Raw genomic sequence first — 13,891 nt, 5'->3', positions numbered from 1 at the left:
TATCACTTGGGCTTTTCTCCTCCACCCTCTTTAAGGCACAGGCATGGAAACACACATTTTATGTAAGGGCTGCCAGCATAGCCGTGAGGGGCAGAAAAAGAGCGCACAGCTCTGCACGTGTTGAGGGGAGGCAGGAGAGGCAACAAAACCACAAACCAGAGTCTATGCCTATCCAAGTTACCTACACAAAAACTCATTAACTGTACGTGTAATTACACTGGCAACACCCCCCTCTGGCAGTTCAGCTGAGAACGGGTCCGTCAGTGGAACAGAAACATTGTGGGCTCTGTCATGTGGGGTCAGCGCCGCTCAGCCGGAGCCCTGCAGGGCGTCAGCTCCTCTGTGACCGCGGCTGTGTCCCCAGAACCACGCAGCACTGAGCGATTTGGCCTAAATCCTGACTCGGATGAGTCTTATCTGGATTGCTAACAGAACAGAGTCTTGCTTGTGGTTCAATTAACTACAAAGAGAAAAATAATAACTGGCGTAGGTGGAACAATTGTTGGTTTGATGTGGGATGTTTTTCAAAGGCTTAAAGTTGAAAATTACGTATTTGCATCTTATTTCCATTTTTAACAAAAGAGGATTTATTACTTCTATACTATTACCTCAAGACATGCATTTTGCAGTGCTTGGAGCCATGAGAAAAGGAGTGGGTGCCTGAATTAGCAGGACAGCAGAGCACTGCTTTAGCACCGGAGCAGCCGGCAATTAGCCAGGGCAATTAGCAACCCGGGAGAGCTCACCTCAGTCTGGCGCAGCGCAGGATCCTGGTGAGGGACACGCCGTTGCCCTCCATCAGCCCGCTGCCCACCGTGGGCACGCGGCTCTTGCGGCAGGCGACGTACAGGGCACAGGCCAGCCAGTGCAGCGCCTCGCCCTGCGGGGGACGGGACAGCACAGTGTCAGGGGCTGAAGGGCCCTGGAAAGCTCATCCAGTGCAATCCCCCCATGGAGCAGGAACACCCAGCTGAGGTTACACAGGAAGGTGTCCAGGCGGGTTGGAATGTCTGCACAGAAGGAGACTCCACAACCTCCCTGGGCAGCCTGGGCCAGGCTCTGCCACCCTCACCAGGAACAAGTTTCTTCTCAAATTTAAGTGGAACCTCCTGTGTTCCAGTTTGCACCCATTGCCCCTTGTCCTGTCCCTGGTTGTCACCAGAAGAGCCTGGCTCCATCCTCCTGACACTCCCCCTTTCCATATTGATCCCATGAATGAGTCCCCCCTCAGTGTCCTCTTGTCCAGCTCCAGAGCCCCAGCTCCCTCAGCCTTCCCTCACACGGGAGATGCTCCACTCCCTGCAGCACGCTCGTGGACATGCACAGTCACACCCGCACGGACACGCGCGGCGCTCGCTGCGGGCTGAGGCCGCCCCGGTGCAGCCGCCCCGCGCCCGGCCCCCCCGGCCCGGCCCGCGGCGGGAGCTCGTCCCGCTCCGCCCCTGGCACGGCCCCGCCCGGCCCGGCCCCCTCACCTCCAGGCTGTACGTGCCCCGCAGCGCCGTGAAGTCCCGCAGCGCCTCGGCGGCGCTGACCGCGTCCAGGTTGAGGTCCTGGCAGAGCCGCTCGATGGCGGCGCCGGGCTCGGCGGGCGGCGCCGGACGGGACATGGCGGGACCGGCCCGGCCGGCCTGCGGCTCCGCGCGCCAAAACGCCTCCGCCGGAAGGGAGCGGCGGCTTCCGCCCTGCGCGGCAGGGCCGGGGAGAGGGGCGGGGCCTGGGGAGAGTGGGGCGGGGCCTCAGGAAAGGGGGCGGGGCCAGGGAGAGTGGGGCGGGGCGAGCGGGGCGTGTGTGCCCTCGGTGAGTCCGGCCGGGGGCCGCGGGGTCTCTGCGGGCGGGAGCGGCATTTGCTGCCCCCGCAGCAACTCCTGACCTGTGTGCTCCTGCACCGCTGGGTTAATGCCTGTTAAAGCCCCGGGATCGCTTGGCCGGCAGCCACAGGCCGGTGGGGCTGGTCCCTCACCGAGCGCCTTCCTAAATGTTCCTTCCCCTAAAAGCCAGCGTCAAGCCAAGCAAATCCATCCAAACGTGCCTGTAAAACGATTTGCTGTAAGAGCAAGGAAAACAGACTGCCGTGAAAAGCCAGGAAATGCATTTAATTGCTGATAATTAGGCTACACAGAGTCCCACGGTCATATTTATTCCTTCAGGAACAAAGCTGTGCCTTCCTCAGAGGGACCTGAGCTTTGCTTTTTGTGCATTTGTTCCTCTATTAGAAATTCGTGCCCTTTGTCTGAAAAAAAAAGTCGGTTACCTTGGGGTTTTCCCTCAAAAATCTGTTTTGTCCTTCTAAGTGGTACAGGCTGTTCCTGTAAAAGGTCTTGGTTTGCTACCACGTACCCAGCTGAAAAATTAACAGCAAAGTGCGTGGCAGGAGCAAGAGAGGGGAGCAGATCGCGGCAGAGCATCTGCAGCCGCCCCGCGGCCCTCGCTGTCTCTTCCACGGCCGCTGCTGTTCCCCGAGACCCCGAGGGGCGGTTCTGGTCCTGCACCAACTGGTGCTTCCAGCAAGACTGGGGTTGAATTCCAGGCTAAACTGCGAACGTCACCTCCCCAACCGGACCGCTGGCAAACGGCAGCCGAGTAACGGTGCTGAACCCCCGTTCCTCTGGGGAAAATCCCGTTGGAGGGGTAACGGGGCGAGACGGGCCAGTGAGACTGAGTTTGTACTGGGCTGCGGATCTTGCATTGTTTTATGCTTTTTGAGGCAAAATCTGGGTTCTTCAGGAATTAGCGCTGCCTGCGCTGCACCCACAGCCTCGAGCCACCCGTGGGTGCACTGTGAAACCGCAAATACCCCAAAAACCGCAGCAGGAGGCTGAGGAGGATGTTCGTACAAGCCACGAGGGGCATGTCGTGCAGGTAGCTGGGAAGGGAAACGAGAGAGAAGCTGGATTTCTCTTACTGCTGATTTTCCAGCGCTGGGCCGGCTCCGTGGGCTGCGGTGCTGGCAGATGTGCTGCGGGGCACTCGGGCACCACCACCGGTGCTTTTACCCATTCGGTAAAGTGCTCAATACTGCTTTGAGGTTGTAAAAAGCGAGGAGAATTAGTGGTTGTGACTCAGCCTGTGCTCCACAGCTCTGGAGCTCAAGTGGCTCCTGAAGAGGTGGAAAAGATAAATGCACTGAAAAGCTCGAGTTTTATTCAATACAAGCCAAATGTCATTAGAGAAGTTGCCCTCTGCTCTCTGCCAGCTGAGATTTTGGACCCAAAATCCCTGCTTGTAATTTGGTCAGGACACCAGAGCTGCAATGTCTGCCACATCCACAGCCACAACCACAACCACAGCCACATCCACAACAACCACAGCCACAGCCACAGCCACAACCACAACCACCACAGCCACATCCACAACCACAACCACCACAGCCACATCCACAGCCACAACCACAGCCACAGCCACAGCCACAGCCATAACCACAACCACAGCCATAACCACAGCCACAGCCACAACCACAGCCACAGCCACAACCACAGCCACATCCACATCCACAACCACAACCACAGCCACAACCACAACCACATCCACAGCCACAACCACAACCACAGCCACATCCAAATCCACAGCCACAGCCACAGCCACAACCACATCCACATCCACAACCACAACCACAGCCACATCCACAGCCACAACCACATCCACAGCCACAGCCACAACCACAGCCACATCCACAGCCACAACCACAACCACAACCACAACAACCACAGCCACTACAACCACATGCACATCCACAGCCACTCACCCCTTGCCAGCAGGTGACTCTCTCACCTCACCTGATGAGACAGAGCAAGTGCCAGGATCCACAGTGTAAACAGCAGCACAAACGCTGCACATCTCTGAACCGGGCACCACTGGTTTCCCGCAGGCCCTCGAGCGAACATTCCGCGTTGGCGATGCCGGGCGGAAGCCGAACATTCCGCGTTGACGATGCCGGGCGGAAGCCGCGGTGTGTGCGGCCGGGGTTCAAAGCAAGACTCGGGGAGTTCACACCATCGTTTTCTCCTCTGCCCTGTCCAGGAAACACCCCAAACCCGGTCTGCCCGCTGCTTTCCTGCTTCTCTTCGCAAATAAACACAGCGACAAAATGCCAGGACAAGGTGCTTATACGAGGGCAGGGGGAACCAGCAAAAACTCTTGGGTTACTCTGTGCCTTCTTCCCTTGACCTTAAAGAAACTGTTCAGCCTTTCCTGTGCATCTGTTTATTCATCTCAAAAACTGAAGTAGTTCCTACTTCTCTAAAGCATGAGATCCTTACATTGGGATTTATGACAAGTATTTATTGGGCACCTATCAGCATTTTACAAGGCTTAGATGGAGATGCTGAATTTCTCAGTAGGAGGAACCGAACCCCTCCTGCTGGGAACTGTGGTGTAGGTGTGAAGGGCTGTAGCTGGTGTGGGGGTTCCTGACTGTCCCTCCGGGTGACACAGGTCGGCACAGGCCACGTGTTTAACCTGCCACGGAGCCCGGGCTGCCCCAGCCATCCCGAAACGCAAGTTAACTTACACGGCATGGTGAGTTAACCCACCCAGCACGGCGAGTTAACTCACCCAGCATGGCGAGTTAGTCCCCATGGCACAGCAAGTTAACCCACCCAGAATGGTGAGTTAACCCCCATTGCACAGTGAGTTAACCCACATGGCATGGCAAGTTAACCCACCCAGCACAGCAAGTTAATCCCTGTGGAACAGTGAGTTAAATCCCACGGCACAGCGAGTTAACCCACCTGGCATGGCGAGTTAACCCCCCATGGCAAAGCAAGTTAACCCACCCAGCATGGCGAGTTAACCCCCCGGCACGGCGAGTTAACCCCCGGCACAGCGAGTTAACCCACCCAGCATGGCGAGTTAACCCCCCGGCATGGCGAGTTAACCCCCGGCACAGCGAGTTAACCCCCGGCACAGCGAGTTAACCCACCCAGCATGGCGAGTTAACCCACCCAGCATGGCGAGTTAACCCCCCGGCATGGCGAGTTAACCCCCGGCACAGCGAGTTAACCCACCCAGCATGGCGAGTTAACCCACCCAGCATGGCGAGTTAACCCCCCGGCACAGCACTGGTGCAAGAGCCGCTGGCGCAGCGGGGCCGAGCGCGGTCACTGCAGCTTCTCCACGGGGTCGTGCTGGAAAAAGGCAAGTAACGTTTATCACTGAGTCGGGTGAATTCAACATTCACATATATTTGCTGAAAAAGATTATATACATCTGTAGCAAGGCTCTGCCCAGTTCGAAAGATAAGCATCTAGTCACTAAATTAAAAAAATAAAAATCTGACCTTTAAATCTCTTTCTTTAAATCCATGTTCGAGAGCACAGACAGTTTATTTTGTTAGCACATTTGGTGAAGAATGTATGTTTGTGTGAGCAGCCATGAAAACCGGTGGAAATCTGGCGTTTGGTTTGGATATGATGGAAAAGAAGAAGGAGCCGCTTAGGCCTTACAGTCTAAATGATCCACAGAGTATATCGGGTTGCAAAAGGGTCACAAAGTAGCAGCCAAAGAGAAGCCTAAACACCCAGAGACACAGCATACATGTCTGATAAGGAAGAACAAGGTATAGAGCATGCTGGCTAATGAAATCAGTTTAACTTGAAACCCTGTTCCTTACGCGTGTAACCCTGGAACAACCGTCCCGCGACATGAAGAAGAGGTTTCCGTATCCATTCACAGTAAGGCGTTGAAGATAAATGAAGTTTTATAGCATTTGTATTTTAAGGATTTAGGGCAAGTACATGTTCTACTGAATAAAAAGAAAGTTAGTACTTAAAAGGTTCAAAAATATATCAATCGTGATTTTTTTTTTTTACATAAATAAATTATATTGATTTTGGATTTAACAGCTGAAAAACCCTTTCTGCTTCCACTGGAGGCAAAACGGAACCAAAGGTTAGTTAAATAGCGATAGCAGCATTTCTAAGAAATCTGTCGATAGTGATACAGTATCTATGCTACAAGGATGTTATTAAATAGAACACATTTAATTATCGGGGGGGGGGTGTGTGTATTATGATTGGTTACATACTTAAAAAACAAACTCATCCAATCCAGTAAACTGGGAAAATATTCCGTGAGAATAGAAACCAAATGCTTTTTAGCCCATGGGTAACAGACTTCTTTGAGATGCTAATTTTAACATGTACATCATTTATAACCCCAAATGTATAAAAGACAATGACAAAATAGCATCATAAATAAATAATGCAAACTGAAATAGTTACGTCAAAACATTTGGACCATCCGATAAATTAGCACAACTGTAACAGAAAATAAGTAAAAAATACAGTAAATTGTGACAACCCAAAGTGGAACCGATGACTAGCACGCTGCCAGCCCCCCCAGCCTGCCCCCATCTCCCTGTGGGGTTATTTCAAGTCTCAAACCATGAGCTGCGAATAAGAACAAGCCCAAGTGGAAGAAAAGCGAGAGGAGGAGCGCGGGAAGGAGCCTGCGCTGGAGCCTCAGCACCCGGAGCGGCGGGGCCGGCGCCACGACCCCTGTCCGTGCGAAATGCAGACGTCAGAATCGTTTGCCAATGGGGGTGGGACTGGGAAACACTGCTCGACAGCAAACGGAATGGAAAGAAGCAGCCAAGGTCGTCTCTTCACAGTCTAACGCTAGAAAAGAAGAAACCCAGGCTCTGAAAGTCTCCACGGTCCGTCTCGGAGGACTCGCCAAGCTGGGCACAGCCTGGCCCTGGTTTGCTGAAAGGACGTTGCGTCTGGGGTAAGGAGTGGAAAACGTAACTCAAAAAGCCTCAGTGTTCATACAACAGCATTAAAATCAATGTGGCCTGTTCATGGTTGGAAAAACAATACCTTACAGCACTTCTAATGCCATAGATGAGAACTAACGCCATAGAGAACCAAAGACCAGCAGAACAATGAAGAGACCGGTAGCTACGGGTACAGCAATCCCAAAAAAGTCATGCAAGATGTGCAAAACCTTTCCAGCTCAAGCCGAAAAGTTCTCATAACTATCGAGGAAAGGGCAACTAAACTCCACGTAACGTAAAACCAAACTTTGGTTTTAAAAAATACAAAAGAATGTCTATGTCATATTTTCGCTCGCTGCAGTTTGTGTCCGGACCTTTGAGGTGGGGGTGATAAAGAAATTATATCACTACCAGTTATGGTTTTTTCCTTTCAAAGAAATGAATATATGCATTTTCAATCATTAGTTATATACTTCTGTCTATACTACTACTCTAGTAACCATGATAAAATAGGGAAATACTTTAAATCAAAAATACACATTAGCACTTACTATAGCTGTGCTTTTTACCCCCAAATACAGGCTTTTCGCTCAGTGTCGCTGTAGACAGAAAGACCCTTGTCTGCGTGTAGACCAAGAGGCAAAGACTTTTCTTTTGCTCTTGTGTTTCTGCTGCTTTTTCTTCTCAAAGGAGTGAGCAATTTGCGGGGGTGACCGAGTACTGGATTTGCTATCGTCGGCTGGGATGAACGGCTGGAAAAACAGAACAAGAATTCGGTGCCTCCCATACTAGCTAGACAACACTGTTTATCTAATAAAGTGGCAAGACCCTGCAACTATTAACATGTAGTATGTCACCAGAGTTTTTTCTGACAGGGAATTAGGTAGATAATATTACTCATGGAAACACAGGTTTATGAAGGCGGAGTGGGGCGGGAGGGTAAGTAACAAAGAGTTTATGGGATAAGAAACTCACAAGCCACAATCTTTTTGTGTTTTTTTTTTTCAATGAAACAGAAGTTCTAATCGGTATCGCGAGGCGCTTCGCGCTCCTCCTCCGCTGCTCCGTCCCGCTCCTTCTCTGCCGACGGAGGCGGCGGTTGCTCTGTACAGTTCTGGCCGTTGGCGGCGTCCTTCTCGGGCAGCGGGACAGTTTCTGGCTCTGGCTGTGCCGACTCCCCCTTCGCCTTCTTCCTCTTGCGCTTCTGGCTCTCCAGGGCGGGCTCGGCGTGCCGGCCCTGCTGCATGCCGGGCAGCGCCATGCCGATGCCGGGGGACAGGAACATGGAGGGATAGATCAGTCCAGGAGACATCCCTGGGATGAGAAACGGGTTAAAAGCTACAGGACTACTGGTAGTTATTGCGGATTCTGTCTGATTAGAAAACGAACTAGGACCAGGCTTATCTTCTGAGAGAGTTTCTTTTTTCACGTCCTGGCTGCTCTGTTTGTCCTCAGTAGCTTTCTCTGCGCCGGCTGTACCGCTTTTCGTTGTGCTTGTTAACGAAGTCGGAGCAGTCGCAGTACAGGTCGTTGTCATGGGGGGGTTGAGAAGTCCTCCAACGCCAAACATCTGGGGTACGGTGGCCATGCCCGGCAGCATCATGGGCAACATACTGAGGGTGCTTTTCACATCCTCGCCGGCGGGCACTGCGGCGAACCCAGCGGGAAAGCCAACCAGCCCGGTCAGAGGGATCCCTTGCATGTTTCTCATGTTCTGAAGTCCCACTAGATCCATCCCAGCAATCAGTCCATTCATGAACAATGGTCCCATTCCAGAAGAAGAATCTGCAACAACACCAGGGCCTTTAACGAGTTCGCTTCGGGGCCTTCTCCCCCTGCGGCGGGGCCCCACGTCTCGGAGCACGGGCTCGGTTAGGATGCGATTGAATTTGCTTTCCGGTAAGTAGCCCTGAAAATGAAACACACACAACAGAAAACACCCGACAGTTATTACTGCAGCAAAGGAAATCTGGCTTTTCTGTGCTCGCATCTGCATCCCAGATGTTGCCAGCACAGAAATATTTCCCTACATGATATGGAATTTGAGAGGCACACACAACTTTTCCCCAAGGGATGCTGCCAAATGCAAAAAACCCTCTCTCTACCCTGGCATGATACCGCAGTGGCAAAACGCGCCAAGAGGAAAGGAGGACACACACGTTCACCCCGTGTTTTCACCCAGGCCCTCAGCGTCGGCCGTTCACAACCCCAGAAGCACCGGGGCAGCTCGTGTCGATGCCAGCTTAGCTCCCTTCCCACCTTCCATCGCTGCTTCAGCGACTGGTGAAGAATCATGTCTTTTAGATGGAAACAGCCAAATTTTCAATGCTCTGCAGGACAGCAAAGCGGTGTGGGATGGCACATAGACAGAGGACACACTGTCTGAGGAGCTCCTGCTTAGAGCTCCACTGAGACACCAGGAAGGTTCTTCTGAGCATTGAGATACGGGATTGGAACCCAGCGGCCACAGCTGGGTGAGACTGCCCGGTTACGCAGCGGGTGTCCATAGTGTGGTTTAAAACTCAATTTTTCAGCAACCTCATCACAGACACTTAAGCATTTTCTTTGTGGCATCACCGCTCTTTCAAACCTTTTCAAGTAACAGATTTAAGTAAGAAAAACATTTCCCATTGACACCTGCGGTGCAGAAACTTGAATCAAGTGACTCTGCACAGCACGGCTACTGCCCGGAGAGGAGACTCTTCTGCTCTGCTCGCCTGGCACGAGGGACACCCGCATGGGACTGGGGCGGCGGTGCCCGCGCTCCCGCCTGGCCCAGCGCCCGCACAGCGGACGTCCCTCCGCACGCCGGGGCCAGGACGGGCACACAATGGCCAAAAGCAAAGTGCCAATGGGGCTGGGGTGCGAATGCTCACGGGCGCGCAGCCGCCGAACCGAGCGGGTGCCGGGGCGGCGGGCGGGTACACGGCCGTTCTACCAGCACAGGCGCCGTCCCCTGCAAGTGAAGGTGAGGAAGAGCTGCCAGCTCTAGGTGCTGGGCACCTAGAACAGGCGCTGCTGGCAGGCTGGACGGGGAGCTGTTTCCCGGGCAGTGGGACAGACCATGTCAAATCCCCAGCACTAATTAAAAGCAAATTTGAGAGCGGGACAAACCTCTAAGCCAACTGCCTCTCCCTCCAGCCCCCTGCAAGGGTGTCACACAAAGCACGGCACCCCCAAAACCCGGGAGCAGCAAGAGGGAGGCAGGAGAAGCCTGGAGAGGCTGGGGAGGGGTGGTCGGCAGTGCCTGTGTGCCCGGGAGCGCTCCTCTTCCTCCTCCTCCTCCTCCTCCTGGGACTGGTGTGACAAACAGGGTGAGTGGCCGGGGCGGGTGACGCTCCGTCCTGGCCCTGGCCTGTCTGAGCCCTGGGACCTCCGGGGCCGTTCCCAGGCCCAGAGCCGCACAGGCAGGGTTTGCAGCAGTCAATGAAAAGCCTTGGCTGAGGGTATTTTTGAAAATTTGCCCCACAAGGATGTGTTTTGTCCACTCTCAGCTATCCAGCACCTGAGGTGCATTACAGCTCCTAGGACGTTTCTCTTGGCCCTGCTCTTTTTAAGCATCCCGAGGCTTTCCGGACAGTCACCCTGAGCGGCCGAGCCCCGTTCCCAGGGCGCGGAGCCCCTCCTGTCCTTCCCCGGCCGCGGTGCCGCGCGGTGGCACGTACCCAACCTCCCGCTGCCCCGCGCGTCCCGGTGCCGCCGGCCCTGCCGCCATCCCCCCCAGCGCCTGCCCGCAGCGCCCGCATCCTCACTGGAGAAAGGTTGTGGGGATGGGGACGGGAAAGAAAAGATGACATGATACAGATTTCTCCAAAAGCTCTAACTTACTGAAAGCTTAACAATGTCAGCCCAGTCAGCTGCAACAGCATACTCCAAGTTTGCATCAAGCCACCTTGGCAATTCCTTCAATGCTGGTGCTGTGGCTCCCCCTAACTATAAAACACAGCAGAAGGATGACCTCTATTGCAGAAAGAGTTATGAAAAGAATACAAGAAATACGATTACACTTCCCCTAACTCCTTGCTTTGGGCTGCACTTTGGCTGGGGCAGAGGATCCTCCCTCACTACCCGTCTTTGCAGGACTCGGTAGCGCCTGCTGCCTCCAGACACACCGTTCAGGGGGAAAGGCAAGTTCAGCCTCTGTGGCCCATCCCGTCACCCTCCCCACGAACAAGCGATGGGGACAGGACATCCATGAAGGCCACCAATTCACCCAGGTCTCCAATGGCCATTGTGGGTGTCACAGAGGGAAACACAAATGTGGCTGAAAACAGCCTCTTTCTGCCTCACTCTTTAGTTTCAGTTTTAGATGTGATTAATGTCACATCCCCTTCCGCCCTAGTGCAGTCCTAAGTGTCCCTAAGAATCTGGGTGGAAAGTATCCCTGAACATCCCTTCTCACTCCGAGAGGTGAACATCAGTGCACCAGAGACTAAACTGTAGACAAGCAAATCCACACTCCTTGCTCAGTAAGCAAGAAAAAGCCCTTCAAACCCTCCACTTCCCGCATGCCCAGCACTTGGATGGGTATTAGTGTGCTCTGCCTGCACCTCGTAAGGAGGAAGAAAACAAAGGTATTTGCAAGGCAGTACTACAGTTTGTGGCATATTTTAGTGAATTCAAGGGGAGCGATTCAATCCGGGAGGGGAAGCACCAGCCAGGGCTGTGCTGATGGTGGCTTTAAAACCAAAGGCTGAATCCCTCAGCCATTGCGGGGTCTGTGTACCCTGGCAAGGCCGAACGCTCAGACTTCCCTTACTTCACATAGAAAGTCACTTATATCGCAGGTCTGTGTCCCCTCGGGCAGACATGTATCACAGGATAGTGTAGATCAGTGACGTGTTCCAGACTTTTGTCCCATCCACAGGCTTCTCTGGATTAAATCTCCCCCCAGGTGAGCTCGGGGTCTGCTCAGCGTTTCAGGACACCAAGGGCAGAGCACAGAACGGGCCTTCACTCACCCGCCGTCCGGTACCCTTATGTACCACAGGCACCCGCTCCTCTCCTGAGAGTGAGCTAATGTCCAGTTTGCTGGGGTCCTTGCAGCGTTGCCTCCTCTGCTTGGGCTTGTCTGAAAAACTCTGGAGTGCAAACAAGACAACGTTAATGAGACCAGACAGCTTAATGAGCCTGGATGGCTACAAGCGCTGCAGGAGAGCGGCACAGATGAGATCCCAAGGGACAGCGTGTCCCTGCAGACTGGGCTGGGAGCACAGGCTGGGCCCTGCCACAGGGCAGCCCTCAAATGAGCACAAGGGGGTTTTGTAGGTGTAAAGGGGTTTTCAGTGTACCCCACTTAGACTGCTCCAGCCCTTCCTAATTCCCTTCCAATCCTAAAACTGTAACCCGCTGCCAATTCATGTATGTGCATCTGTAAATGGGGCATTTGCTACATCTAGAAAGAGAGAACAGGTCTGTGTGCACCATCTCCCGTCACTCTGATACAGCTACTGCTTTTCACCAGCTCATCTGTGCTTTGTTTCACTCCTATTTCAGCTGTTCCCACTGCAGAGCTGCCGCACCTCCTTTCTTTGGGATCAGAGCTTTCAGGACTGCAACCTAGAGCATTACAGCTGAGCTGCTGCACACCCACCACATGCACCGAGTCCTGGTGACAACGCGCTCGCAAGGATGTGGCATTACAATGAACTACCAGAGGCTGTTCCTGAGAGCTTGGTCTGTCCTTCAACAAGCAGAGCTGCTGCAGTACCCCAAGGAGCTTCCAATCCATCCCACCCGGAGAGAGGACACCCGCCCTGACCGGGAGACCCCGTGGGGCTGGCCCAGGGCGCTGGGGCTCGCTGGAGGTTCACCAGCGGCATGGCCAGGCTGGGCAAGCTCCAGTCAGCCCCGGGGAAGGCAGGGGCAATGGAAAGGAGTGAGAAGGCACCTCCATGCCTGCTCCACCATCTGCCTGCTTCTCTCAGTGCTCCTGGGAGCCTGGCCTTGTGCACAGAGCTGCACCTGCCTCTGGACTTTGAAAAGCCAGGGCCATCCTGCTTGAGCAAACCCTGGGCTCTTCATCCCTCGTGAGCTCCTGAACACAGCTCGCCTGAGCTCCCAGCTCCAGGGAATCCTTGTGTGCCTTGGGAACACCAGTCTCTAGGACCAAGATGCACAGACTACCATATCTCTTCCTATTGTGTTTTACAGCCTGTGCTCCGCCTACCACATGGTCTAACAGCTAAAGCTCAGACTTGGAGCAAAGCAACCTATGAAACCAAGAGGTAGACGCTTATAAGACAGCAAGAAGAATCAGACAGACTCTGCACCCCGCTCTCTGCCATTCTGCTTTCTGACGGCACCCACAGTCACGCACCCGCAGCCTTTGCAGCCTGTGCAGCTGCTTCATCCAGTTATTAAAGCGAGGAGGTTTCCCCTTATCTGGGAATCTTATTTAATACAACGGCACTGCCTAGAATGCCCCCAGGTGAAAGGGAGCAACGCAGACAAACCTTGAGCATCCCAAATCCCTTTTCCCATTTCTTTCCCCATCCCTGATGCTTCTGCAAGACGTTGGACTAACTGTGCACCGGGCAGATGGATGCACTGGGGCTGCAGAACGGACCTTGGGGAGGGAGGACACAGCTCAGCAAGCGCCCTTCACTGTGCCCGCCTCCCAGACGTGTGATGAACCTCCCAGATAGCCCTGGTGAACACCACAAGCCACGGTACGGGAAAAAAGGCTGCATTTGAGACACTTGTGGAAGCCCTGAACTCCAGAGCAATTGCAGAAAACCTAACACAAAGGGCGACACACAAAGCAGGCACACAGACAGACAGACAGACGTGCCACCGCAGGCCACCCTTACTGTGCCAAAGCTGGGAACGTCGAGTGTGTAGTCGGACTGCTGCCGGAGCCAGTCGAGGAGACTCTTATTGGGGACGGCCTTCTCTGCTTGGCCGCCTGCAGCTGGGACCGGCTGTGGGGTTGAGGTAGCAGCAACCGGCCCGTCGGGGAGGGGGCTGTTGTGGGGGGGCTGCGGCTGATCCTCCTGAACATCCTGGTGTGGAGGGAGCAGCAGGGACAGCCCGTCAGCAGCGCGTGGTGATGCACGTGCACACACAAGGCAGAGCTCCCAAAGCAGGGCATCTGCTCCCACCACACAGATTCATCCAGACTCCCAGTGCCTGTTCCTTAAACCACCACCCCACCATGGCATTACGTGTCTGCTC

At 54.0% G+C, this 13,891-nt stretch overlaps 2 protein-coding genes across 21 annotated transcripts in view; both read right to left on the bottom strand.

Annotated features, from left to right (window-relative positions):
- Window positions 1-1,655, bottom strand: part of RBL1 (RB transcriptional corepressor like 1) — a 31,102-nt gene extending 29,447 nt beyond the window's left edge. For all 5 annotated transcript variants that reach the window (XR_014185415.1, XM_082065535.1, XM_082065536.1 and 2 more), the window contains exons 1-2: window positions 1,476-1,655; window positions 747-880 (exon numbers count right to left, since the gene is read on the bottom strand). Coding sequence is in view for 4 of the 5 variants with exons in the window: in XM_082065535.1 (XP_081921661.1) it covers window positions 747-880; window positions 1,476-1,610 (269 nt within the window). In the remaining variant the exon portion in view is untranslated. The remainder of the gene's footprint in view (window positions 1-746; window positions 881-1,475) is intronic.
- A 3,508-nt stretch (window positions 1,656-5,163) lies between these two features.
- Window positions 5,164-13,891, bottom strand: part of CHD6 (chromodomain helicase DNA binding protein 6) — an 88,621-nt gene continuing 79,893 nt past the window's right edge. For 12 of the 16 annotated variants that reach the window (XM_082065356.1, XM_082065362.1, XM_082065348.1 and 9 more), the window contains 4 exons: window positions 13,528-13,719; window positions 11,677-11,796; window positions 10,544-10,648; window positions 5,164-8,624 (listed from right to left, as the gene is read on the bottom strand). In XM_082065356.1, coding sequence (XP_081921482.1) covers window positions 7,737-8,624; window positions 10,544-10,648; window positions 11,677-11,796; window positions 13,528-13,719 — 1,305 coding nt within the window. In that variant the 3' untranslated portion in view covers window positions 5,164-7,736. The remainder of the gene's footprint in view (window positions 8,625-10,543; window positions 10,649-11,676; window positions 11,797-13,527; window positions 13,720-13,891) is intronic. The other 4 variants (XM_082065349.1, XM_082065350.1, XM_082065355.1 and 1 more) reach the window with 2 other exon arrangements.

The sequence above is a fragment of the Streptopelia decaocto genome, assembly GCF_964273445.1.
Source record: "Streptopelia decaocto genome assembly, chromosome: 14".
Classification (NCBI taxonomy): Eukaryota; Metazoa; Chordata; class Aves; order Columbiformes; family Columbidae; genus Streptopelia; species Streptopelia decaocto.
The sequence above is the reverse complement of the archived record's forward strand: the minus strand, read 5'-3'. Positions and strand labels throughout refer to the sequence as shown.